Consider the following 24,964-nt stretch of genomic DNA (forward strand, 5'->3'; position numbering starts at 1 on the left):
ATCTGCCTCCTTGCTTAGACCCGGCTGACGTCCCTTGCGGTTATCGTCGTAGGTGGGTGATCGAACCAGGTATGTTCCTTGTTGTTCGTCCAGGTTATTTGTGGCCGTTGGGCGGAGACCTGTTGTCCGGTTAGTTCGCGAGAAGTATGCGCAGCAGGGGTTCTAAATATAGTGGGTAAGGTGCTCTATCAGGCGGCCCTAGTTGTGGGTGGGCGGGTGGTGGATGCTAGGGTTTTTGTGGTTTACCTTTTCCTTGGTGAATAATTGGGCGTGGCGGTATCCCTAAAAATATGTCAGTTGTTTGGGTGGCCATCTTCACTAGCTCTGTCTAGTAGTTTTGCATGTTTGGGGTGCAGGCAGTAGGTCGGTGTGGTGCATTGTGCTTGTGCTATAAGCTATTTCCGCTGTTATCTGTGACTGTGTCCCTTAGTGTATTTCTTTTGGTCTGTGATGTTGTTGCTGCCGATGTTCCTTTGCGGTTACCATTGTCTGTTGAATAACCAGGTTTTGAGTTGTTTCCTGAAGGTGATGTGGTCTTCTGTGGTTCTTATTTCTTTGGGCATGGTGTTACAGAGGTTTGCAATTAGAAGTGAGAACACTGTTCCGCCGAATTGTATTGTTTTGTCTCTTTTTGTAGGTCGTCGCTTGATCTTAAGTCTCTTCTTGAGCTGTAGTGTCTGATCTTATCTTGGAGCAATTCGGCTCCTTGTCTGTGCAAGGCTTTGTGGGCGATGCAGAGTGCTTTGAATTAAATGCGTTTTTTTACTGGTATCCATTGTAGGCTTTTCAGAGCTGGGCTGATGTGGTCTCTTCTGTTTAATCTTAATAGAATCTTACCTGCTGTGTTTTGCACCCTTTGGAGTTTCTTGGTGAGTAATTCTGGCATTCTTAGGTTAGAGGCTGTTTGCATAGTCGATTTTTGTAAGTATCAGGGAAATGATCATGGGGGTTCTGGGTGGTAAGGAGAGGTATGGGAGAAGTCTTCTGTGTAATCTCAGGAGGAAGAAGCATTTTTTGGTGATTGCATTAACTTGCGGTTCCAGGGATAGTCTATTTTCCATGAATATTACCAGGTTATTTACTATGTTGGAAGTTTCCGGTTACATTACCATGCCGGCCCCCCCGTCCAGTTGTGGGTTGCCTGCGGTGATTTCTGTGGGTGAGAGCATTGTTTCTGTTTTTGCCTGGTTCAGTTTGAGGCTGTTCGTTGTCATGCAATTGTAGATGTCTGTGAGGCAGTTGTTGTGGCAGTTTTATTGTTCCTGGGTTGTGTTTGTCTACTCAATCAGTTGTGTGCCATCTCCGCAGTTGTAGGCGGTTAGTCCGTGAGTTTGAATGATTTTCATCAGTGGACATGTGTAGATGTTGAAAAGCAGGGGGTGAGGCTGGATCCCTGTCGAACTCTGAATGAGCTATTTTTGATGTTTGAGATGAATAGTGGTAGGTAGGTTGTTTCGGTTCTGTTTGTGAGTAATGAGGTAAGCCACTTTAGTGTGGATTCCTGTATGCCACATTCCGTCTGTCTTTTTATTAGTGTTGTGTGGCTGATTGTGTCAAAAGCCGCTAATATGTTCAGTAGTATAAGGGCTGATTGGGTGTCGTTGTCTGCGTTTATTTTCAGGTTGTCCCACATCGATAGGAGAAACGATTCTGTTCCTCTGATTGGTCTGAATCCAACTTGTGATCGGTCGAGTATTCTGTTTGTTTCGACATGTTTAAGTAGAATCTTGTACACATGGTTTTCCAAGATCTTTGCTGGTTAGGGCAGGTTGGATATCGGTCTGTAGTTACTCGTTTCTTCAGTGCTTTCTGGTTCCTTTTTTATCAGTGGTTTGATGTATGCTGATTTGAAGGCGGATGATCCGATTCCTTTTTTGAGTTTTGGGTACATTAGGTTCCAGAAGTGTGTCGCTGGGGTTCTGTGATTGAGAATTTCTTTGGAGATGTCAGTGTGGCGAAGGTTTCTTCCGTGATTGGTTCTAGGCAGGTGAGTTTTGCTGTAGTCTTGTGTTTCGTCCTTGTCTGTGGTACGGCAGTTTCGGTTGTGTTAGCCCGGGTTGTGTTGATGGTCTGCTGAATTGTTTTCTGTTTTTGAACTCAGGCGCAAGTGTCACAAAGTGCTTGTGTCGGGATGACGGATTTCTTGTAGGATGAGGGATTTTTTTCTCTTTAATGATTTTTCTGTGGATTGTTTGCCGATTCTATTAGTGTTGCGTAGTGATTTCTTTTTGCCTTGAGAACAATTCATTTATGTAGTCTGAGCTGTCTTTGGTATTTTATTTTGCCCTGTCAGTTGTATTGTTCTCTTCATGTTTTATCCATTTTATTGTTGTTTTTTTAGTTCTCCAGCATGGGGTCTGGCATGGATTCACATGCTCATGAATATTCCCCGTCGTCAGGCTGGGAATCCTCGGTAAAGAAAAAAACCAGTATCAGTTTCGTTTCTGATCTGTCTTTCGTAGTAGTAACCAATCACTGGTCTCTGCGTCATACTGACCACAGCCAATGACTGCCCTCTACCTAAGCCCCGCCTCTGGCAGCCATCTTCAGATTTTTACCGCACGTTCATGTGTTGGGGTCCTCGTGCTATTGCTCTCGAGCGTTAGTGCTATTTTTTCACGTTTTTTCTCAAAAACTTTGTTTTTTCGGTCAAAAGGGCCTCAAGCTCCACCGACTCTCCATCCGATCAACGGGGACCCGTGTCGGATTCGTCTACGCCCCTCAAGGGTGAAGATTTCGTCGAGCTACGCTTTTGGAGGATTCCAGAAGTTTCTCAGGCCCATCTCGGTCATGGCCCAGGAGAAGGGAAGCTCGACGCCCGGAAAGCTGTTCAGGGTCTGCCCTGGATGCCAGCTGCAGAATGTCTTTAAGGAAGACGAACACTCCTTTTGTCTTTACTGCCTACATGAGGTCAAGACGCACGTGGAGAAGGACTTGCGTTTTGCGGCAACATGTCGGAGCGGACCATGCCGCCATCAACGTCTCGCCAACTGGCTGGAAGGGAAGAGCCCGTCCGGCGAGAAGAAGAGGAAGAAATCCGAGCGGTCTTCTAAGACCTTTGAGGACGCCCCGGCGACGGGGGTCCAACACAAGGCCAAGCACCGCGAGTCCGCTGGCACCGGGAGCGCCGAACGGTCGGGCTCTACGGGTGCCAGGCAGGGCGCACCCTCCCCGGCACCATCAACCACGAGCCAACGCTCTGGGTCGGGTAAGAGGAAGGCCGAGCACCCGGCGAAGCTCCTGGAGAGGCCCCGGTCGAGCTCGAAGGCGGAGGGGGAGCGAGGCAGTGTCCCCCCCCTCAAGGAGAAGGCGGTGAGCGCACCTAAGGTGGTGAAAGCCTTAATCCATTCGGCCAAGGCCTCTAACGAGACAGTCGCGGCGGCCCTGGCTCAGCCTGTGGAGGCTACACCAGTGGCGGCGACCTCGGGGCTCAGAGTCTCCCTGCCACTGCGGAGGGAGTCCTCTTTTATGCCCATCGACAGGACCCCCGTGAAACCTCTGACGGAGAAGAAAAAGGGGGGGCAGGAGGTCGTCGTGGATTCGGCCTCAACCTCTGAGGAAGAACTGATCGAGGTCTTAAGCCACGGTGTTGGCGTGGAAGAAGACCAGCCCGTCGGGAGGGATCCCGACGCAGGAGACGACGACATCGTCGAGGGTACCGACGGGGCCCCTGACCGCCCGTCGGACTCCCCTCTACCAGCGCCGCAAGACAACTCGGCGGCCATTTTGTTGGCTATACAGTCCTTATGCTCAGAGATAAGGACGAGACTGCCGTTACCAGTGGAGGAGCCACTCCCGTCGGGGGACCCGGAACCAGGCCCTTCGGGCAGCCCCCCTCCTAAGAAGAGAAGGATTCACCCTCCACCTCCTTTTCAGCCGTCGCGCCCCGTTCAGCCCTCCTCCCCGTCCACGACTCGAGGGGATGACACGGGGACTGACACGGCCGCGACGGGTACGGGCGACGAGGTGTACGACGAGGATCTGCCATCGTCACCTCCCACCCGGGCTTCCCCTCCCGACGAGATTGGATCTTTTCACTCCATGATCGCCAGGGCATCCGAGCTCTTTGGATACGATGGGGCGCAGGGTCATCTCGTCTGCAGCGACGACGATTAGGCGGCCAACGCTTTAGCTATCGTAGCCCGCTACGACAGGGAGCTGTGGTATAAACTGGCTCCCCTGCTGGACTTCCTACCGGACGACAAGAGGGCGGATGCCCTAGAGATCTTGCAGGAAGGTGAGGTGGCGTCGGACCACGCCATCACGATTGCGACGGACATCGCCGACACTGGATTTCGCCAGTTGGGCAATGGCGTGTGCCTTAGGCGGCGTGGATGGCTCAAGGCTACGGACTTCCGTCAAGACGTACAGACCAGAGTCCTGGACATGCCGTTCGATGGGAACAACCTGTTTGTGAAAACAGTGGACGATTCCCTTCAAGCCATTAAAGCGGACACGGAGACGGCCCGGGCTCTCGGGGTTCTCCAGCAACGGCGGCCGCCCTTTCGGAGCGGCGGAGGCAAGGGCGCCTCCAAAGGTTCCGGCGGCGGATTTTCCACCTACCATCAAAGCGGCCCGTTCGTCGTCTCAGGAAGCTTACAGGGGACGAGGCAAGTCAGGCGGACCCCGCCGTCGTCGCCAAGGAGGTCAAGGTGGCAAAGCTTTGTCTAAGCAGGATTGAACCGGCCGTGGGGTCGGGCCCCCACCGAAGCACCCCGGTGGGAGGCCGGCTGGCGAGCTTCGTCAGCGTGTGGGAGTCCATCTCCACAGACCGTTGGGTGCTGGACGCTCTAGCCCAGGGTCACGCGCTCGAGTTTCAAAGAAGGTGCCCGCGCGTCCCCCCTGTGGCCAGGAAAGAGCTTCATGTCCCTCAGCTTCTCCTGGAGGTAAAGGCGATGCTCAGGAAGGGCGCCATCGAACTCGTCCCAAAGAGGCTTCGGGGTTCCGGAGTTTACTCAAGATACTTCCTCGTGAAGAAGAAGACGGGAGGATGGCGCCCCATCCTAGACCTACGATGGCTGAACAAGTTCATCAAGGCGCAGAAGTTCCGGATGGTCACCCTTCAGCACGTCCTGGGTCAGCTGGAGGAGGGCGACTTCCTGTCGTCGTTGGACTTGGAGGATGCCTACTTCCATATTCCCATCCTAAAGGGGCACCGAAAATTTCTCAGGTTCGTGGTCCAAGGGCGTCACTATCAGTTCAGAGCCCTTCCCTTCGGTCTACGGTCGGCACCCAGGGTATTCACCAAGTGCCTTGCACCAGTGGCGGCGCAGCTGCGCCGAGAGGGGATCCACGTCTACCCCTACCTGGACGACTGGCTCATCCGAGCCAAGACGAGGGAGCTCGCCGTGGAGCACACGGCAAGGACCATCCAACTTCTCACGGACCTGGGATTCTCCGTGAACTACGCCAAGTCCCACCTGGTACCCGCGCAAGTCGCACTGTTTCTGGGAGCGAAGCTCGACACAGTGTCCCTTCTGGCCTCCCCGTCGGAGGAAAGGACCAGGGCCATCCTGGGCAAGGTGCAGCGGATGTTGGTTGCCGACGCGGCCAAGGTGAGGTCCATCAAGTCCCTCCTCGGAATGATGTCTTCTTGCATCTACCTCATTCCCATGTGCCGGCTCCGGATGCGCCCGTTGCAGGAGTCTCTGGACGCGTGCTGGATCCAAACGACGGGCAACTTCGAGGAGAGGATCACACTCGACGAGAGTTTCCGACGAGCGATCCGGTGGGGGGGCACCCGCGCGCATCTGACGGCGGGCATGGACTTCCAGACCCCAGGCCACCAGGAGACAGTAACCACGGATGCCTCCCTGGAAGGGTGGGGAGCGCACACCGGAAATCTGCACGCGAGAGGCCTTTGGCTCCCGACGGAGAAGTCCCTCCATATCAACGTCCTGGAGCTCCGTGCAGTGTTTTGGGCCCTCAGGTCCTTCCTTCCGTCCCTCAAGGGCAAGGTGGTGAGGATCTTCACCGACAACACCACCACCATGTTTTACATCAGGAAACAGGGCGGATCCAGGTCCCCAACACTGTCCAAGGAGGCGCAGGACCTGTGGCATTGGGCCGTCGCCCAAAGGATGTTTCTGGTGCCGTTTCATCTGGCAGGGATAAAAAACACCATCGCCGACTCACTCAGCAGGGAGCTGCGCTCGTGCCACGAGTGGGAACTACGGCAGGATCTAGTGGATCGCCTCTTCCGACGGTGGGGCACACCCCAGATCGACCTGTTCGCGACGGCGACAAACTCCAAGTGCCAGAGGTTCGCCAGCAGGTTTCCCCAGCCGAGGAGCATGGGCGATGCTTTCTCGTTCCCCTGGGAAGGCCTGTTCCTATACGCGTTCCCTCCTCTGCCACTGCTGATCCGGCTCATCAACCAGCTCAAGAGGTCACGGTGCAGGATGATCCTCGTCGCACCTGCGTGGCCGAGGCAGATATGGTTCCCGGACCTTCTGGACTTGTCAGCGTCCCCGCCGATCAAGCTGCCGGTGGACGCGGATCTGCTCTCCAGGGAAGGAGGCGCCATCCTCCACCACGACCCGAAGTCGCTGAACTTGCAGGCCTGGCTCCTGCAGCGCTAGAGTTTGGAGGATACGACATACCGGCCGACTGCAGAGAGGTTCTTGCAAAGGCCAGGGCGTCCTCGACTCTTAAATGCTACGGACACAAATGGAAGAGGTTCTCTGTCTGGTGCCACGCACAGAAGATTAACCCTCTGAGGATTACGGCTCCCCAAGTGCTGCCGTACCTGTTGACGCTGGCCAAGGCTGGACTGGCACACGCGTCCATCAAGATTCATCTTGCTGCGATCTCCCGATACACCAGAACCACGGGGCGGACGTCCTTGTGGTTTCATCGTCTGGTGAAAGAGTTCATGAAGGGACTGTTCAGATCGTTCCCGCCGGTGAAGGCACCGGCCCCGGCGTGGGAGCTCAACGTGGTGCTGACCAAGCTCATGGGACCTCCGTTCAAGCCTCTGCACTCGGCCCGTTGAAGTTCCTGTCGTGGAAAACAGCGTTTCTTGTGGCCATCACCTCCGCACGACGAGTGGGAGAGATCCAGGCCCTATCTTGCAAGCCACCATACTTGACTTTTCACGACACGAGGGTGGTGCTCAGGACGCACCCCTCCTTCATGCCCAAGGTGCCGTCGGACTTCCACCTCAACGAACCCTTGGTGTTGCCTGTGTTTTTTCCCGTCGCCTTCGTCGCCGGCTGAGATGACTTTGCACTCGCTTGATGTGGCTAGAGCGCTGAAGTTCTACGTGGACCGCATGAAGTGTCTTCGGAAGACGTCACAACTCTTTGTGAACTTTGGACCTGTCAATCAGGGGAAGGCTCTCTCGAAGGCTTCCATTTCCAGATGGCTCTCCGGCTGTATCATGTACTGTCATCGGTTGGCAAACCGACCGCTGCCTGGCCGTCCGAGAGCCCATTCCACCAGAGCGATCGCAGCTACCACGGCGTTCCTTTCTGGTGTGCCCCTGCTAGACATATGCAGGGCTGCTACGTGGAGGTCGACGCACACCTTCACGAAATTCTACTGCGTCGATCGGGATTCCAGGGAGGAGTCCAGGGTCGGCCAAGCAGTGCTGCGCAACCTGTTCGCCTGAGGTGAGCCTGGTGAGGAGGTAAGATTGCTTGATGTTGAGTTTTATGTAATGCTTAATGTTGAGCCTTTGCCACCTCCCGTGGTTGTGCATGTGTGTACTGCTATGTATTCTTTATTCATGAGCATGTGAATCCATGCCAGACCCCATGCTGGAGAAGGAACAAGTTACTTACCTGTAACTGTTGTTCTCCAGCATGGGTCTGGCATGGATTCACATGCGAACCCTCCCGCCTACCCCTCTGCGGCTCTTTACTTGGTCATACTGCCACTTCACGTGCTTCCAAATCTGAAGATGGCTGCCAGAGGCAGGGCTTGGGTAGAGGGCAGTCATTGGCTGTGGTCAGTATGACGCAGAGACCAGTGATTGGTTACTACTACGAAAGACAGATCAGAAACGAAACTGATACTGGTTTTTTTCTTTACCGAGGATTCCCAGCCTGACGACGGGGAATATTCATGAGCATGTGAATCCATGCCAGACCCATGCTGGAGAACAACAGTTACAGGTAAGTAACTTGTTCCTTATTTCATTTCTTCTGCGAAGCATTTTGCGGGCAGTTTTTTTGGCGTGGCTTTGAAAGGTTTTACTGGTGCCAGGTGGACTAGGGATCGGTGCTCCAGGTGTTGAGTGTCATTTCTGCTGCGTCTAGGGTTGTTTTGGTGGGTTCTGTGCTGCTTGGTATAGTCGAGTCTAGTAAGTTTGTTAAGGTCTCCAAGTCTAGGTTCTTCCAGTTTCTTTGTATGCTGACTTGTAGTATTTCCTTCCCGGCCAGTAGGCAGGTTTGGAGTGTGGTGTAGAATGGCATTAAGTAATGGTCGCTCCATACCATCGGTGTAGGTGGCGCCGATGCGCATAGTCCTTCTCTGCAGAAGATTGTGTCCAAGGTGTGTCCAGCATTGTGGGTGGATCCATTTACTATTAGCTTAAAATGCAATGTTTCCAGGAGTGCACAGTGTGGTTTCGTTTTCTTTTTTGAACCAGATGTTGAAGTCTTCCAGTATGAATAGGTTGTCGTGGTAGGTTGATAAAGTGGCAGCAGAGTCTGCTAGTTTGTTGCAAAGTTAGGGTTGTGAGATGTTGGGCTGTAGATCAGGAGGAATACTATGTTGGTTTGGTCGTTGATGTTGTGGGGTTGATTGTCCAGGGCTTTAACACTAGCAAGCTGCTGTATATTATCACTTGCTTGAACCGATTACGGTTAACATCACACATGAATGATCTTTTTTTAATCCTTTTGAATATAGCTTTTTCAGCACATTCTCCAACCAAAAACCATCATACATCTTCTACCAGCGAGGCTGTTCCACCTCCAACGCTAACTCAGAACCAAGCTTTCTCACTCCCCCCTGGGCACGCTGTCTGCTGTTTCATGGACGGGGGAGTGGGGCTTTATGACATGGGCGCCAAAAAGTGGGATTTTCTGAGAGACCTGGTAAGTGTGTATCTGCAATACTAAAAAGACCTTGATCTGAACCACCTTTGAAAAAAATCTCTTCCGAAGCACTTGTGATTCATATCCGGAGAGATTTCTGAACCTCCTTTGGTTATTTATTATTGGTCATTCATGCCATGAAGCTAAACCACCTCATATTGTTTTATCTATTCGACAAAGGTTTTGGAATGCTGAGCATAGCGCTGATGGGAATTGTAGTCCAAAAGATATGATTTCAGACTCGTGACCTATGGTCATGTATTCAGAGCTCTCGAGTTTCTTGTGGCCATGCGTGAGAATGCCTACCAATATTGTTTTCGCATTGCATTCTGGGACTTGTAGTTTTTTTTTTTCATTTGAACTTTAGGAAAACTTTTAGATGCCGGATTCAAAGCAAAAACAGGACGGTATAGCTTTCTCATGCATAACCACAGGAAACTTGAGAGCTCTGTGTATTTCTTAAGTTATGCAGTACAGTGATTCTTTGATGTTATTAAATTGGGGCTCGGAGGGAAACTTTCCCATTTATGCTCTTTTCTAATCCTATGTATTCCTTCAGAGTCCGTGATTTTACAACACTGTTCGTGTAAGAGTTTTTCAATTATGGTGCAACTGTGTCCAAATCTTCCATTACAAATCGAAGACATCCATGTTAATTGCATGACACATACTGATGTTTTTGAATATGGAATTTTATTTTACTAACTTTTATTCCTGAGCCTCAGTAGTGAGTGTTTTTGTCTTTTTTTTCTTGAAAAAAACATCATCAGACAAAGCCCTTTATGTAGCTCTATACATTTACTTCAATCACATTCTTGCTTATACCCTTACAATTGATGATGGTCTGCAAAGATATTCTCCTATAAGACCAGCTTACTTGGACCAATGTAAACATTTATTAGAAAGGACATCTTTGCTCTGCATGGGAATTTATGATCGCCTTCAATATTTTAATTGTTTCAAAAGGCCTTTTTTTCCTCTCATAGTACAACGTACCATGTGCCCTTTCTTAGATGGAGTAGTCTTATGCAGTTGATTTTTTTTAAAACTGTTTATTGATTAACATTAAAAGACAAATGGGCGTATGTTCATTGTTCACTCTATAACATTTTTTATGAAGTTGTAAAATACAGCATATGACCTTATTATATGCAGATATTATATTTCATTTGTTTCAGGGACATGTTGAAACCATCTTTGATTGCAAATTCAAACCAGATGATCCCAACCTCCTAGCCACAGCATCTTTTGATGGAACAATAAAGGTGTGGGATATCAACACTTTAACAGCTGTGTACACGTCACCTGGGAACGAAGGAGTCATTTATTCGCTATCATGGGCACCAGGTGAGGAATGTTTCTTCATAGCAATTATGTTATGAAGTTTGGCACAGAAATAGAGTTAATAATCTGATATTTCTTAATTACAGCTAGTCAAATAGTGCATTAAATTAAGTGCTTAAATCTGTGTATGACCAGCTTTGACAGGTTTGCGTTCCTAAGGCTGTGATAACAAAATTGAGTACCATTACTTTGTGTAATCATAACACACAGCATTGCAAAGGTGGGAAGCGTGTTGCATCTGGTGGGAAGCTTGTTGCATCTGGCATGAAGCGCTATCCTAAATGAACTGCACACTCTGTCAATTTCTGTATATCTTAAGTTCTTGCAAATAACTCTGCTCAGATCGCAAGCCTGTTCTCTTTCAGGGAGCGAGGTACAGAAGAATCCATATATTATCTAAACCTTTGGCTGAACATCCCAAGCAATTTAAAGCTGATTTATTTCTTGATACTGTCTGAATAAAGTTGTAGCAAGATGAAGGATCGAGTTTCCCTACATTACTGCAAGCACACGTCTTTTGTTTCTACAGGCCTCCCGCATCTCATAGGAATCAGTCAGAAGATGTCAAAGATTCCTGCCTAGCTCTGGATTTCAACTTAACATCACCGCTTTGGGAATATGCCAACCCTATTGTAGTCCATCCATGCTTTAGAGAACCAAATTCTCAAACCTAGATATAAGTTTGCACTCCTGCATCTCAAAATGACCTTTGAGTCCCAGCGTTGGAAGCCAACTTTGGTCTTTAGAAACTTGTGTGTTGACCACTCTCCTCATCTCTCATGGGATTTGAGTTGATCTTTGGGAACCTACTGATCTGTGGGTTTTGAAAATTATTAATCTTAGAATACTCCGTGTTATGCGGTATCTAATCCTGGAAATTATCAACCTTTTCACCCACTACCAATTTGTAATTGATTCATTTAGAATACCTATTGGGCATCGACTTCTCTGGATACTTTCAGGAACCAACTTGCTTCCTGATTCTCACCTGAGAGCGACTGCACTCAAAGAAACTTCGAAACACAATGGGGCAAATTCACAAATAACTGTGGTACAGTTGACCATCTGCACTTTGTCCATCTTGAACCTAATTTCCTCATCAGACCTGAACCAGGCTACCCAATGCAAACTCCCTGGATCATGTCCAGTCATTGTAAGCAGACAAAACTGCTTTCACAGTATATAGTTGCGTATTTCAAAAATATCTAAGGCCAGTAGTCTGTTATTGGGATGCCTGATTCTCCCAACCATTTTCTTTCTTCTCTTCCTTTGACCATCCTTTCACCCTTATCTACCTGTGTAATATCACAAAACTCTCAATTTTCTCACCCACCCATGTCTTATCTATTGTGGCCGGCATCAGATGGGACCTCCATGTTTTCAGTATACTCCTGTGTGAGAGCCTCAGTTATCCCTTTCATGTCTCTGCCATACTCCTTGTTTATGCCCCCACCTCCTCGAACCTGCAGTTTCTGTTAATTAACATCTCTTCCTGAGTCCTGCTTCCTGTTCATGCCAGTCGCCCTAGAGCCTGAGCAAACAACACAATTCTCTTTCTGAATTAGTGGTTTGCATATGTTAAAAACTCTAATTTAACCATCTTATAAAGATTCCTGAGATGTATACGTCTCCTCAACACCATTATCGCGTGGGACACTCCTACTGCAGGGATGAATTCCATTATGTTTACTGAACTTGAAATTAAAGAGGCTTTGGAGCTGTGACTAGATTGGGAAATAATCCAACCTCCTGATAGCAGGCTGTAATAGTTCCATCTATAAAAAGGGTGGCAGGGAGACCTCTGGAAACTACTGCCGATTTCTCTATTAGACGCGGTAGGAAAATTGTTTCCTAAAGTGGTCTTGAGCTGCCTCCAGCAATGGGTGGGTGCAAACAGAGTTATTATCCACCTACAAACTGGATTTGGATGAAGCATGAGTACCAGCTGTTTTTGATACTTCAGACTTACACAGTAATTCAAGAATGTTAGTCTACTCAGCTTTCGTAGACTTAAAGACCGCTTTTTATAGTGTCCCCTAAAACCTCCGGTGGCAGGTCTTAAGTATTGTCCATAATCAGCCAGCTATATTTTGTGAACACAGCAGTTGCGCGGTTGAGTTTGAGTGGTGAGGCAACGTCTGAATTCAGAGTTGAAAGAGGTGTGAAGCAGGGCTGAGTCCTTACCCAGCTCCGGTTCAACTTTTACATAGATGAGGTCATCAAGGTATTGACTGGGAAATGCCTTGATCCCCCAAGATTGGGGATGACAGATTCCCATGTTTATTCTTTGCTGCTAATGCTGTATTGTTAGTAACTTCCCTTATGGGGGTTAATGTTTACATTAAGCCACTTTACCAACAAATGCAACCAGCTAAAATTAGAGCTAAATATGAGAAAAACAAAAGTGATGGTCTTTTGGCCAAAGGTTGTGAGGCCTTGTAGGTTAGATGTGGAGAGTGAAGGATTCCATCTTGAGCAGGTCTCGCTTTATGACTACTTAGGAACTCGATTCCACGAAAGTGGTTCATGGCAAAACCAGCTCATCAAATCATGCGTCTTTCTAGAAAACAATAGTGGGGGCGTCTGAAAATGTGCAGCAACTCATGATTGCAGATCTGTATCTCCCGCTTTGGAGATGTATAAATTACAGGCACTTCCTTCAGCTGTTTATAGTACAGAAATTTGGGGCTAATGAAATTGCTTACCTTTGGTGACCGTAAAGAATACATTCTTAAAATTACTTCTGAGGCTCCCAAGCAGCTCACCTAATGCCTCACTCCCCATTGAGTGTGGCCTCCGCACTATTTCAGATATAGCACTGTTTAGACCAGTACTATGTTGGGTCCAAATTTGGTATACCCCTGAACTAGAGAAGTATAGGGAGGCATTGTCCCACGTGCTTTCTCTGTCGAGGGCGGACACTCGCTTCAGTGGGTAGCCCATGCAAAGAAATGGCTATTAGCTTTAAATCTTCTGAGCATGTGGGTGGACCTACAGACTATTGGTAGTAGTTGCAAGACTGTTGAGGTCATTACGAGGTTAGAGGTAATGGAAAAATGATGGCGGTAAAGGATTATCGGCACTGCATACCGCTCCGGGCTGTTCCGACCCAAGAACCGGTATTAGAGGCGCCGCTAATAACGTTGCCGCTGATAGCGGCATGGGCGCGGGAACGCGGGCCTTCAGACCGGCAATACTGGGATGCCGCTAACAGGAGTATATCACAAGTTAGGCGGACATGCAAATACCGGCATCATGAAGGCGCTAATACAGGATACCGGCATGCCGGCAATACCGGCATCGCGAAGCACCCGTAAACTGCTATGTGCAGTGTTCCCAACTGCCACAGGTGCACACAATCAGCACAGGTGAAGGCAATGGAGTCTGGGCCAGCACAAAAGGAGCACACCCACACCCCTTCCCACACCAAAATGATTCCACTAATAGTAGCAATACTGGGGCTGGAGGACATGCTTGCATTGCTACACCAGCAACAACAACAGCAGGCACCACAGAGGAGACGCAGGAGGAGAAGGAGGGTGAGACAGGCCCAGCATGCCCCACCAGTGCACCCAGGGGTACGCAGGCAGCCCCCAATCCCTCGCATCAGAATCAGTCCATTCAACCTAACCCCTGAGCAGATCCACACCCTGTACCGCCTGGACCGGGACACCATCACCACCATTGTGGACATGATACACGACGACATTGTCAGCCTCATGGAAATACGCACCGCCATCCCCCCTCTACTGAAGGTAGTGTCGGTGCTCCACCTCCTTGCCACAGGCACCTACCAGCACACAGTGGGGCACATACATGGAATATCACAACCCTTATTTTCTCGCATGCTGAACCAATTACTGGATGCCCTCCTGAAGCACACAAGGGACTACATAACCCTCAGGAGATTTTTGATACAAAAGTTGTCCAGCAAGATCATCACACATTGTTGTGCCTGATATCCCGGATCAACTCATGACTCAATGGTCCTGCGGAACTCCACGCTACATGGAGCGACATGCAGGACGACGTGCCTGGCTGCTTGGTAAGTTAAATGACAGGCACATGGCAGTGAAATGGGGGGATATTGTTGTGACAGTACGATGTGCACATCCCAAAACACTGTGCCCCAAAGCATCCCAAACTGAACATGGCAACCAAATCCCATAGCAATGAAGTAAGCTGCACACCTATCACAACATGCCACACTTAAAACCACCCCACATCCCACAACACAGGCACCACCCATCATCGTACCTCACCCTCCGTAACACAATCCAGCAACATGCTGTGAATATTCACTATGTAAATGTCTGCAGCAAATCACCACACAGGACAAGCATCCATGGGAGTGCACTGTACAAAACCACCAAGGGAATCCACTGCTTGTCACAGGGCCGCCACCACCACAGAAGTGCAGCAGGTCACCATGGGAATAATCAGCGCTGAATGGCAAATAATGCAGAGAGTACTGCCAACGCTGCCAGTTAGAAAATCATACAGAACACTACACATCACATATTCAGCACAAACACAGCGGTATACGTCCACAATCCATGAGCAACATCAAGGTAGTGTACACCGTGTATCATCTTGAAGATGCAACCCACACCATAAGTCCATGGCACAGAACACATTGAGTTGAGGGCATGAGAAATGTGTGCATACATCCAGGGACATGTGCATGTGACCATCAATTATCTGCAGGCATGCGTGACACAGCTGTCCATCATGAATCGACTAACATATACCTTTAAATTCCTCTCATGCAGGTGATAGTGGCTATTCCTTGAAGCCGTGGCTCTTCACCCCTGTCCGAAATTCGCAGAACAGGCACGAGGAGGACTACAATTGTTCCCATACCCGTACCCGTGTGGTCATCGAGCAGACCTTTGGCCTGTTGAAGGCACGGTTTCGCTGCCTTAGCCGGTCGGGTGGGGCACTCCTCTACAGGCATGAGAAGGTGGCCAAGATCATCATGGCATGTGTCATGCTGCACAACATGTGTATCCGACGGAACGTGCCCCTGCCTCCTGACATTGAACTGCAACCACCTGGTGATGATGAAGGGGATGAAGAAGATGTGGGAGCACATCATCGTGGTGCTGATGCACAGGAGGGACTTGCTGTGCGTCAGTCAGTGATTGCACAATATTTCTAACACACATGGATGCAGAGGGTGACATGACAGTGGGACAGAGGGCACTGGGTGTGGGAGTACATGTACACTATGCACTGTATATCAATAAATGACACATATGCAATAAGGAATCTCCACTCAAGATTTCTTTTTACATAACGGGTGTATTAAACTGTCCAATAGAATTAAGTGCCCAAACCCTCCACCTCACACACCCTCTCCCCATTCCCCTCCCCACACAACTCCCCCACACACCCTCTTCCCCTCACAACTCCCCCACACACCCTCTCCCGTTCTCCACTCTCCCTCCCCCACACATGATGTCCAAGCAAATGCTTCATGTGTCTGCGTCCACTGCCTTAATCAGGCTGTCCCATCTACATCCTTCCACTTCCTGCACCTGGTGGCGGCATGTCCGATCGGCACAAGGTGCACGCTGGCCAGCGTAGGGGGCTGGTTTGGGTGGAGCTGGATGGAGAAGGGGTGGCCGCTTGCTCCAGTCTGGGGGCCGGACGCTCAGCCTCCATGGAATCCGCAATGCAGGAGAGGACCTGCTTCAGTGCAGACACCTCCTCGCATATTCTTGTGGTGCTTGCCTCAATGGCCTGCCCCAGGGAAGGAGTGTTGTCATGCCACTCCTGCCTTGCCTGGGCACTGTCTGCAACAAACTGCCTCACTAGGGCTGTGAGCTCCTCCTGGCGCTGCACTGCATGTCCTATCGGCTGCACCCCCGCCTGTACACCAGTGGAGGTAGAGGGTGCATGTGTGACATCCCCAAATCCATGTGGCTCCTCTGTGGGACTCATGCTCCCTTGTACGGCCTCCCCCCCAGACTGCTCCAGTGTGGTGTCATGGTAGGAGTACACAGGTGTGACCTGGGGGATAGTGCGGGACTGGGTGTTGCAGGAAGGTCCGAGGAGTCGTCCTCGACAGGAACACATGGCTACGGCACCCCAGACAGGCCCTGCGCATCATCATCATCTATCTGGGGTGCCGTAGCTGCCACCTCCCCAACAGAGCTGTTCTCTGCTGAATGTGCCCCATCACCCACTGTCTCCTGTGCAGGTGATACAGGTGTTTTGGGGGCTGTAGCGATGGGCCTTAGCGGCACCAGTGCCATGGCATCTTGTGCTGTTTGCAACTTCAGTGCCTGTCGTGGCTTGGCTGGGACTTTCGATGTGGAAGGCCTGTTGCCTTCTTCCCTGGCCCTCTTCCGGGGAGTTGTTGCCTGTGGGGGTGAGTCCCGAGCCTCGCTGTCAGGATCTGAGCCTGTGGGGGACCAAGAGAGGGACGGCATAAGTTATGGTTTGTTATATGGGTGGAGCATGCAGGCATCCGTCAGGGTCACTCATGTTGGGGCTGGCGTATGCTATTTCACATGCATTTCTGTTATGGACTGCGTGCAGTGCGACTTATGCCATTTTCATATTTGTGTGGTGTGTGCCAGGTATGGGATTGCCATGTTGCATGCATGTGCATGTGTCTGTGCTGCGGACAGCATCTAGGCAGGGATGTGTCAATGTGTATGTATTGGGCCATGCATTGACTCTTTGGATTGACAAATTGGTGGACTATCATCATACTTTGCATTACAGTGTTTTCTTAGGACACTCACCTCCATCCGCCGATGAGGTGGCGCCACGTTCCATCTCGCCGACACCTTCTATGGCCTTGATGCCAATCGTGCTGGCGCAGATCTCCTCCCACCGGCTTAGCTTGATGGGTGAGCTACGACCACCGCCAGTAGCCATGGCCTGGCTCCGGTTTGCAGACAGAATGTTCCTGACCCTCAGGCACAGGTTGTCTCATCGCTTGAGGACATCCTTGATTGTGCGAGGGTGTTGCCTACGGCACTGACTTTGTGGGCAACAAGTTGCCAGATCTCTTTCTTCTTTATCTGTGCCTCCCTCTTGAGGCTGCTTGCAAAAACAACCTCTGTATTGTCTGCCAGTGCCTGTGCCAGCATAGTCAGTTCATCCTCATTTAAGCGTTCTTTGCGCTGCCTGGAAGCACCTTTTTTTACAGCCTTGGGCATGATGCTGGTGCTGAAGGTTGATAACTGTAGTCAGAAAAAGGCTCCAGATATTGTGTGGTGAGGATGGCAATGGATAGTGTTTTTCAAGATGGCCGCCTTGCTCTTTCCCGTTCCTGTTGCGATGACGCTACTTCCGGTCCCGCTTATTTACGGGCACCGCTATTAGCGGTCACCGCTGATAGCGGTGCCTGCTAATGCCGTATCCATTGATGCCGGTCACGTTATTAAGTGGAGGACACTGGCGGTTGTGCTGTCTGCACTGCCTTAGCAACCCAAGTCGCACTCTGTCTTGATTGGCCCAGTGGTGAGCCGCCCGGCTCACCACTTAGCATGTATGAGTGACAGCTAGGCTGTTGAATGGGTGTTTTTCTGCATAAAGGCAGGGCTTTTGGGACTAGAACTTCAGAAGTCGCCACAGGACCTAAGAAATCCGAAGAGGGGAGAAGCTGAGCCATCTGCAACAACGACACCACCGGTGGAGCCCTGCTGCAACGACCTCACCACTTTCCCGACGACAAGAGAAGATCTTCAGCTGCAAGAGTCTTCTCCCTCTGAGCTGGTGGGGACAACCAGTTCGACATTCGCCTTCCAGGACGCCCCTTGGTCGAATCGCCAGTGCCAAGCAACCATGCAGACAGATAGCCAAGCTTCAGTCCACTGGGTCTGCAAATAAAAAGAGCACACCTTTTAACCGAACGAACTCCGCGGCTGGTTTCATCCCTGGGCAGTGCAATGACTCCAAGTTCCCTCCTCGACGAGATCTTCTCTTCCTCTGGTCGAAACCACGAACTGCACCCGCTGCCAGGAACAACTGCCACCGCTGGAGCTTCCTCGCTTTTAAAGGTACTGTGTTCCGCCTGGCCTCCCTTTCTCCGGATCGCCAAAGGTGACCCTTAAATCCTTGGCTTTCCAACTGGGTTGGCCCCCAGACCTCCTAACTTTATCTTTCTCATCAAACCAACCTCTTTTGAACATTTTTGGAAAGACTTGAGTGCATTTTTAAACTGTGTGATCTTGGGCACATTTCGCCTTGCTCCATTTAAAGTGGCCCTGGCCTATGAACTTTGGCTCTACAGTAGACTCTGCCTTCACTAGCTTGCTGTGGTCTTGGAAAAGTGTTGGGAACTGTTTATTTTCATGACCTGTCTTTTTCTCTCCCTCTAACTTAATTATTGGAGTGCCATCTAAGTTAAGCGCTCGCATCTGTTTTTACAACTAGTGGTGTTTTAGCCTAGACGTGTCTAATAATTATTAAGGGAGGTGTGTATACTTGTTTGAACTTGCTTTGATTTAGAGGGCTTAGTGTATTTCCTAAAGTGTGTTTTAAATAAATAATTATATACTTTTGATACCAAGCTCTGGTCAGTGTTTGTTTGCTCCACTGTGTTTTTGGCCCTATCGTGTATGCTCTGTATACTGCCCTACTCATCTTGAGAGAAATCTGACTGCTCAGCCACGGCTACCAGGTAAATCTGGGTGGTGCAGAATGCTACCAATTGGGTTTACTGCTTACTCCTGTAGTCTTAATCTTTTTGCAGTGTTCCCCAAGGGAACTGCACAGGATTCTGCCTAACACCACTCGTGCTTCTTTTTTTTAAAACTCTTTTTATTGAATTTTACAACGTATCAAAAGCAAAGAAATCCTTCCCTCCCATATCCCCCCCACCCCAAAGTGATGAGCATTCCAAACCTAACTCTTCTTTCTTCTGGACAGTCCCTCCACCTTATTGAAGTTCAAGCAGTCTCAGGCGCTGCGGGCTCCACATCACTCTGTAGTCATCTTTGAGAAAAGTCATAATCTCCCCCCAATCCGCCGCAAAGCTTTGCACTTTATCCTCCATGGCGTAGGTTGCCCACTCCATTGCCACTATGTCCCAAATTTTCCATAGCCAATCCTGTTGCATGGGGATCTCGGGGCTCTTCCATCTCTGAGCTATCAACAAAAAAGCTGCAAGAGTCAGGATCACCCTTGCTTTCTCCCTCCCCCTGATTCCCCCCTCCTCGGAGGCCCCACGGATGCCCAAGAGGATCTGTATTGGAGTTTGTGCGTCCCCTGGGCCAAAAGCCTGCTCCTGCGTGCTTTGAACCTCTTCCCAAAAGGATGCAATCTTAGGGCACTTCCACCAAATATGTTCTGCTGTTCCTGCCGAACCATAGCCCCTCCAACAACTACTCGATCTGGCGGGAAACATCCTATGAAGCCGGGCAGGGGTATAGTGCCACCCGAATAAAATCTTATACCACACTTCCTGGAGCTGGGACGCTCTAGCCAATTTAGGTATCCTCCTCCACAATCATTCCCACTCAGCCCTAGTGATTTCTCTCCCTAGAGCCTTTTCCCATTTCTGCATGTAAGCCCACTGAGGATCTGAATGCGAGCTATCCAAAATCTTATAGATATTAGAAATGAGGCCTTTCGTTCCGTCATTGGTTAGTAGGAATCGTTCAAACTGTGTGGGTTCCCGAGTTGCCGCCATCCTAACTCCCGGATGAAGTACCCAGTGTCTTATCTGTGCATATCACAATCTTTCCCTCTCTTGAATTGCAAATTCTCCTTTACATTCTTCAAACGACAGCAATTCTCCGCCTCGAAACATGTCACATAGCTTCTCACAGCCTCCCTCTTGCCATCTCTCAAATGCACCTTTCTCCAGACCCGGGGTGAAGTCTCCATTACCAAAGAGGGGGGTAAATGGAGAAGGGTACGTAGTGATTCCCTTAGATCCCACCAACCTATCCCAAGTATCTGCCATTAACTTGGTTATAGTGCTTTCGTAAAGGTGTCGAGGTCTATGCTCTTTGAGGAGCCAAAGCACTTCCGATAGTTTGCGGTGGGCCACTGCTCTATCCATTCTCACCGAGAGTTTCTCTTGCTGACTTTCTTCCCCCTTTAACCATTCTCTAATGATACGTAGCTGAGTTGCCTCATAATACCGCCGAAGTTTGGTAACGCTAGGCCACCTTCTCTCTTGGAAGCCATCAGCAAACTACCACTCACCCTTGGTCTCTTCCCTTCCCATATGAAGTCTTTAGTCAGGGACCCCAATTCCTTAAAGAAGCTGAGGAAACCGGCTGCGGGATCGCCTGGAATAAGTACAACAGCCGCGGGAGTGTTACCATCTTTACCGCTGCAATCTGCCCTAACCAAGATACCCTAAGGCCTCTCCACCTTTGGTACTCCCTCTTGATTACTTTAAGGAGAGGGGGAAAATTCACTGAGTACCACCCGGCCACAGTAGCAGTAATTCTGATCCCTAAATATCTAATCCCTCACGGGCTCCACAGAAGATGAGTACCCCCTTTTAACTCGTCCAGTTCCATTCCGCGAAGCGTTAGGTTTAGGACCTCAGATTTGTTAGCATTAACCTTCAGCCCAGAGGCCTCCCCAAACTTTTCCAACAGGGACAAGCTAACTTGAAGCGATTCTCTTTGAGCCGTCAACATGAGCAACATGTCATCAGATAAGGCTGCGACCTTCTGTTGTTCCCCTCCAAACTGGATGCCCCTTATATCCGACGCCTCCCTGATCGCTTGTAAGAGCTGTTCCAAAAAAATTGCGTAAAAAGGATTGGGGATAGTGGGCAGCCTTGTTTTGTTCCCCTCTGTAGATCAACCCGTCTGGTAACTATCCCATTCACCATTATTCTAATTGACGGGGCTTGGTAATTGGCCTGGACCATTGTCAGAAATTCCCCCCTAATGCCCATCTTTTCCATTACTCTGAACAGGAAGGACAACTCCACGCGGTCAAAAGCTTTTTCCACGTCGAGTGTCAACAGGACTGCGGGAGTGTTCGTTCGCTGGACTTTTTCGACTAAATGGGCCACCCGCCTGATATTGTCTGCGGTTTGCCGGCCTTTGACGAAACCCGCTTGATCGGGGTGTATCAAAAAAGGGAGAATGGCATCCAGCCTGTTTGCCAGGATTTTTGTATATATCTTGCCATCGGTATTGATCAAGGCAATGGGGCGATAGGCCGCTCTCTCTTCAGGGTCTTTATGTGGTTTAAGAACAAGGGTCACCTTTGCTTCTTCCATGGAAGGGGCAATTCTACCCGTCTGCTGAAACGAATTGTAGAGAGAGGTCAGTTGTGGGGCCAGCTGCGTGATAAACAATTTATAAAAGGCTGCAGTATAACCGTCAGGGCCTTGGGCTTTGTTTATTGGGAGGGCTCTAATCACCCCACAAACAACTTCTTCCGTGATTTCTTGGTTTAGGGCTTCCCTCGTCTCACTATCAATTTCCTGTAGCTGTACAGCTTGTAAGAACTTTTCCTGCTTATCACTAAGGGGGTTTTGGGATGCATAAAGGGAGTCATAGTACCCCGCTATAGCTTCCTGCATATCTTCCTGCTTTGTAACCCTTTCCCCAGGCCCAATTTCAACGCTGTAATGGCATTTTTCGCCCTTTTTCCCCTGAGTAGCCGTGCCAAAAGCGTACCAGCCTTATTTGCCTTCGCATAATATTTTTGTCTCACAGCTAACAGAGCACCCTCTGCCTTTTTAGTACGCAAAAGTTCTAACTCTCCCAGCGCTTTTCTGTATTCCCGCCTGGCTACTCGGGATGGGGTCATTCCCGCTGCCTGTCTAGCTGCTTCCACCTCAGACTCCAATTGGGCCTCCAAAGCCTTCAATTGTTTGACGCGGAAAGCAGTTGCTGCAATTAAGACCCCCCTGATAGTGGCCTTGAATGTGTCTCACCGTACCTCCTCTGCTGTATCCTCCTTCCTATTAACAGCAAAGAAGACACTAATCTTCTCTTCGATGTCCCCCCCAACTTCCGGGTCTCTCAGGACTGCCCTTGGAAACTTCCAGCCCCATACTCCCCTCACCCCTCTACCTATGTTCAGAACCGCCGAAACTATCTTATGGTCCGCTATTCCTATCGGTCCCGCAGTCACCTCGCGAATGCCTCCCACCAGCCCTACCAAAACCCATATATAATCTATTCTGGATTGCAATCCATGAACTCCAGATAAGGTGTAACCCTCCTCTTCCCCCTTTAGTTCCCTCCATACATCCCTCAAACCCAGCCTACCGATCTTTTCCTTAAGTTCAGCCGACATCACCGCCCCCTCACCTCTCAGACGGTTGCCATTTCTGTCCCTCTCCCTATCCCACGCGATATTCGGGTCTCCCATCAAAACAATCCACTCGTGCTTCTGTTCGTATTTTTGCTTAAGGATCATATAGGATATGCAGGAGCTCTGTGAAGACGGGTTCTATCTCAGGGCTGTTAAGCAACGCCCCCAACCAACACACAGATGACAATAAAATCAGCAGACAACAGACAAATCATTACCTCCAGATCAAATCACGAGCATTCTCTATGGTACTCCCTCTCCCTCCTCCCCCTCCTGGATCAGGTTTTATTGAGATTCGGCTGACCATGATGGGTAGGCGCCAGCCATTCGCAATCTGACTGAAGGGCCCTCGCAACCAGCCGCGGTTTGTAGATTAGAGCCAGGAAGTTCTGGTCATAGACCAGGAAAGGCACCCAAATGTTTGAAAAGCGGTGAAGGAGGCCAGTTTTGGCTGCAGTGATTCTCTCCGCTATCAGAATGTCCCATGTCCCAAGGTTTTAGCCACCAAAGAGTCATCAGGGGGCCTTCGGCATACTTCCAAGTGCACGCTACCGTGATATTTGTGGCCAGCAAGAGTTGTGTTAGGAGGGCAGCCCTCCTGCTTGTTCTCGGGTAGGTGCCCAGGATTGGGGCTCGCAGGAGGACGGATTCAGGCTCCAGTGGGATCGCCGCCTGAGTAATGTCTTTTATTGTAGCAATACATTGAGACCAGAACTCCTTCACCACTGGACATGTCCACCACATGTGGAAGTAGGACCCTGGGAGTCCACAACGGCGCCAACATAGGGGGTCCATGGCCCGGTGAAAGTAGTGCAAGTGGAGCGGGGGGTAATACCATCGTAGGAGCAACTTGTGAGCACACTCCTGGTTGATGATGCAAAAGGAGGAGGAGTGCGTCCTCGACCAGTTGTCTACCCAGGTCTGGTCCTCTATGGGTTGCCCCAGGTCAGCCTCCCACTGTGACATATAGGGGGCACTAGCGTTGAGAGAGTCTTCTTGCAGTAACTTGTAAAGAGTAGAGATTTTCCCTTGTGATGGTAGGTCTTTTACGGTGAGTTCAAGGGGATTGCGGGCGTGTAGCGCTGCTGATCGGGTCAGCGGATGTGAGCACCAGTGTCGGAGTTGCGAATAGGCAAACCTATCCGTTTCTGGCAATTGAAAGGCTGCTTTGCATTGCTCAAAGGAGCGCGGCTGGCCTTCCTCGAAGAGTTGACCCAGGGCTTCAAGGCCTCTCGCCACCCAGTTCCTGAAATTCGAAGGACAGGATCCCGGTGAAAAGGCCGATTATGAAAGACTGGGGAGGAGGGGCCCAGACCCCTCGGGATGCCCGTATGTTTCGGGGCACAGTCCCATGTTTTCAAGGTATGTTTAGTGGAAGACAAAGTTCCCAGCCAAGACCGGCGCTGGGGGGGGGATATATGGGAGGAAGCACAGGGGAAAGGGCAGGCGAGACTGCTCTATCCCTACACATTTTGGGTGCACCAAGAAAATGACCCAAGCCTGAATGTGGGCCAGATACCCTGCTACCTGATACTTCCGGAGGTCACGCACCCCTAGTCCGCCGAGTCTGGAACTGCCCATCATGGTCTTCTAGGGGATTGGCGATTTTCTACCTCTCCAAATGAATGGGAAGATTTTCCTCTGCAGGCGCCACAGCGGAGGCAGAGGGATTGTGGCAGGGAGGGATGAGCAAGCGTTGAGGAATCGTGGGAGGAGATTCATTTTGCAGGCGGTGATATGGCCAACAAGTGAAATCTCCTGCGCGAGCCAGCAGGTAAGAGCCCTCTCAAGCTCCTTGAAAAGTGGGGGGAAGTTCGCCTGGTAAACGTCTCCTGGGCGGGCAGGAATCTGGACCCTAAAATAGGGAATGTCCTTTTCACTCCATTGAATCTGGCATAGCGTTTCTAGGGATTCCCGCTCCCCCGGCCTCAACCCAATCCCCAGGGCCACTGATTTCCCGAAGTTAATGGTAAAGCCTGTTACCCTCCCAAACCTATGAATCTCAGCAAGGGCTTGTTTCAGCAAAGTGAAGATATCTGTAATAGATAATAGCACGTCATCGGCATAAAGTGCGATCTTGTGTTGGGAGGAGCCTACTTGGAGGCCTTTAATCTGTGAGTTTAGACGGATTTGCTGGGCGAGGAGTTCCGTGGCCAGGGCAAAAAGCAGGGGAGACGGGGGCATCCCTGTCTAGTTCCACAGGTCAAAGGAATTGGGCCAGATAGGAGGCCATTGACTCTAAGAAGGGTCTTTGGGGACTGGTAATTAGCTAGCACAAGCTTTTGGAAGGTTGCCCCAAAGTGGAAGGTATCGAGCGA

General features: G+C 50.1%; 1 protein-coding gene across 3 annotated transcripts in view; it reads left to right on the top strand.

Annotated features, from left to right (window-relative positions):
* WDR17 (WD repeat domain 17) overlaps positions 1–24,964 on the top strand; it is a 2,439,098-nt gene that overhangs the window by 769,149 nt on the left and 1,644,985 nt on the right. For all 3 annotated transcript variants that reach the window (XM_069631441.1, XM_069631439.1, XM_069631440.1), the window contains 2 exons: positions 8,857–9,044; positions 10,223–10,391. In XM_069631441.1, the coding sequence (XP_069487542.1) occupies positions 8,857–9,044; positions 10,223–10,391 (357 nt within the window). The remainder of the gene's footprint in view (positions 1–8,856; positions 9,045–10,222; positions 10,392–24,964) is intronic.

This window comes from Ambystoma mexicanum, chromosome 6q (genome assembly GCF_040938575.1).
Source record: "Ambystoma mexicanum isolate Mex_15411 chromosome 6q, UKY_AmexF1_1, whole genome shotgun sequence".
Taxonomy (NCBI): domain Eukaryota; kingdom Metazoa; phylum Chordata; class Amphibia; order Caudata; family Ambystomatidae; genus Ambystoma; species Ambystoma mexicanum.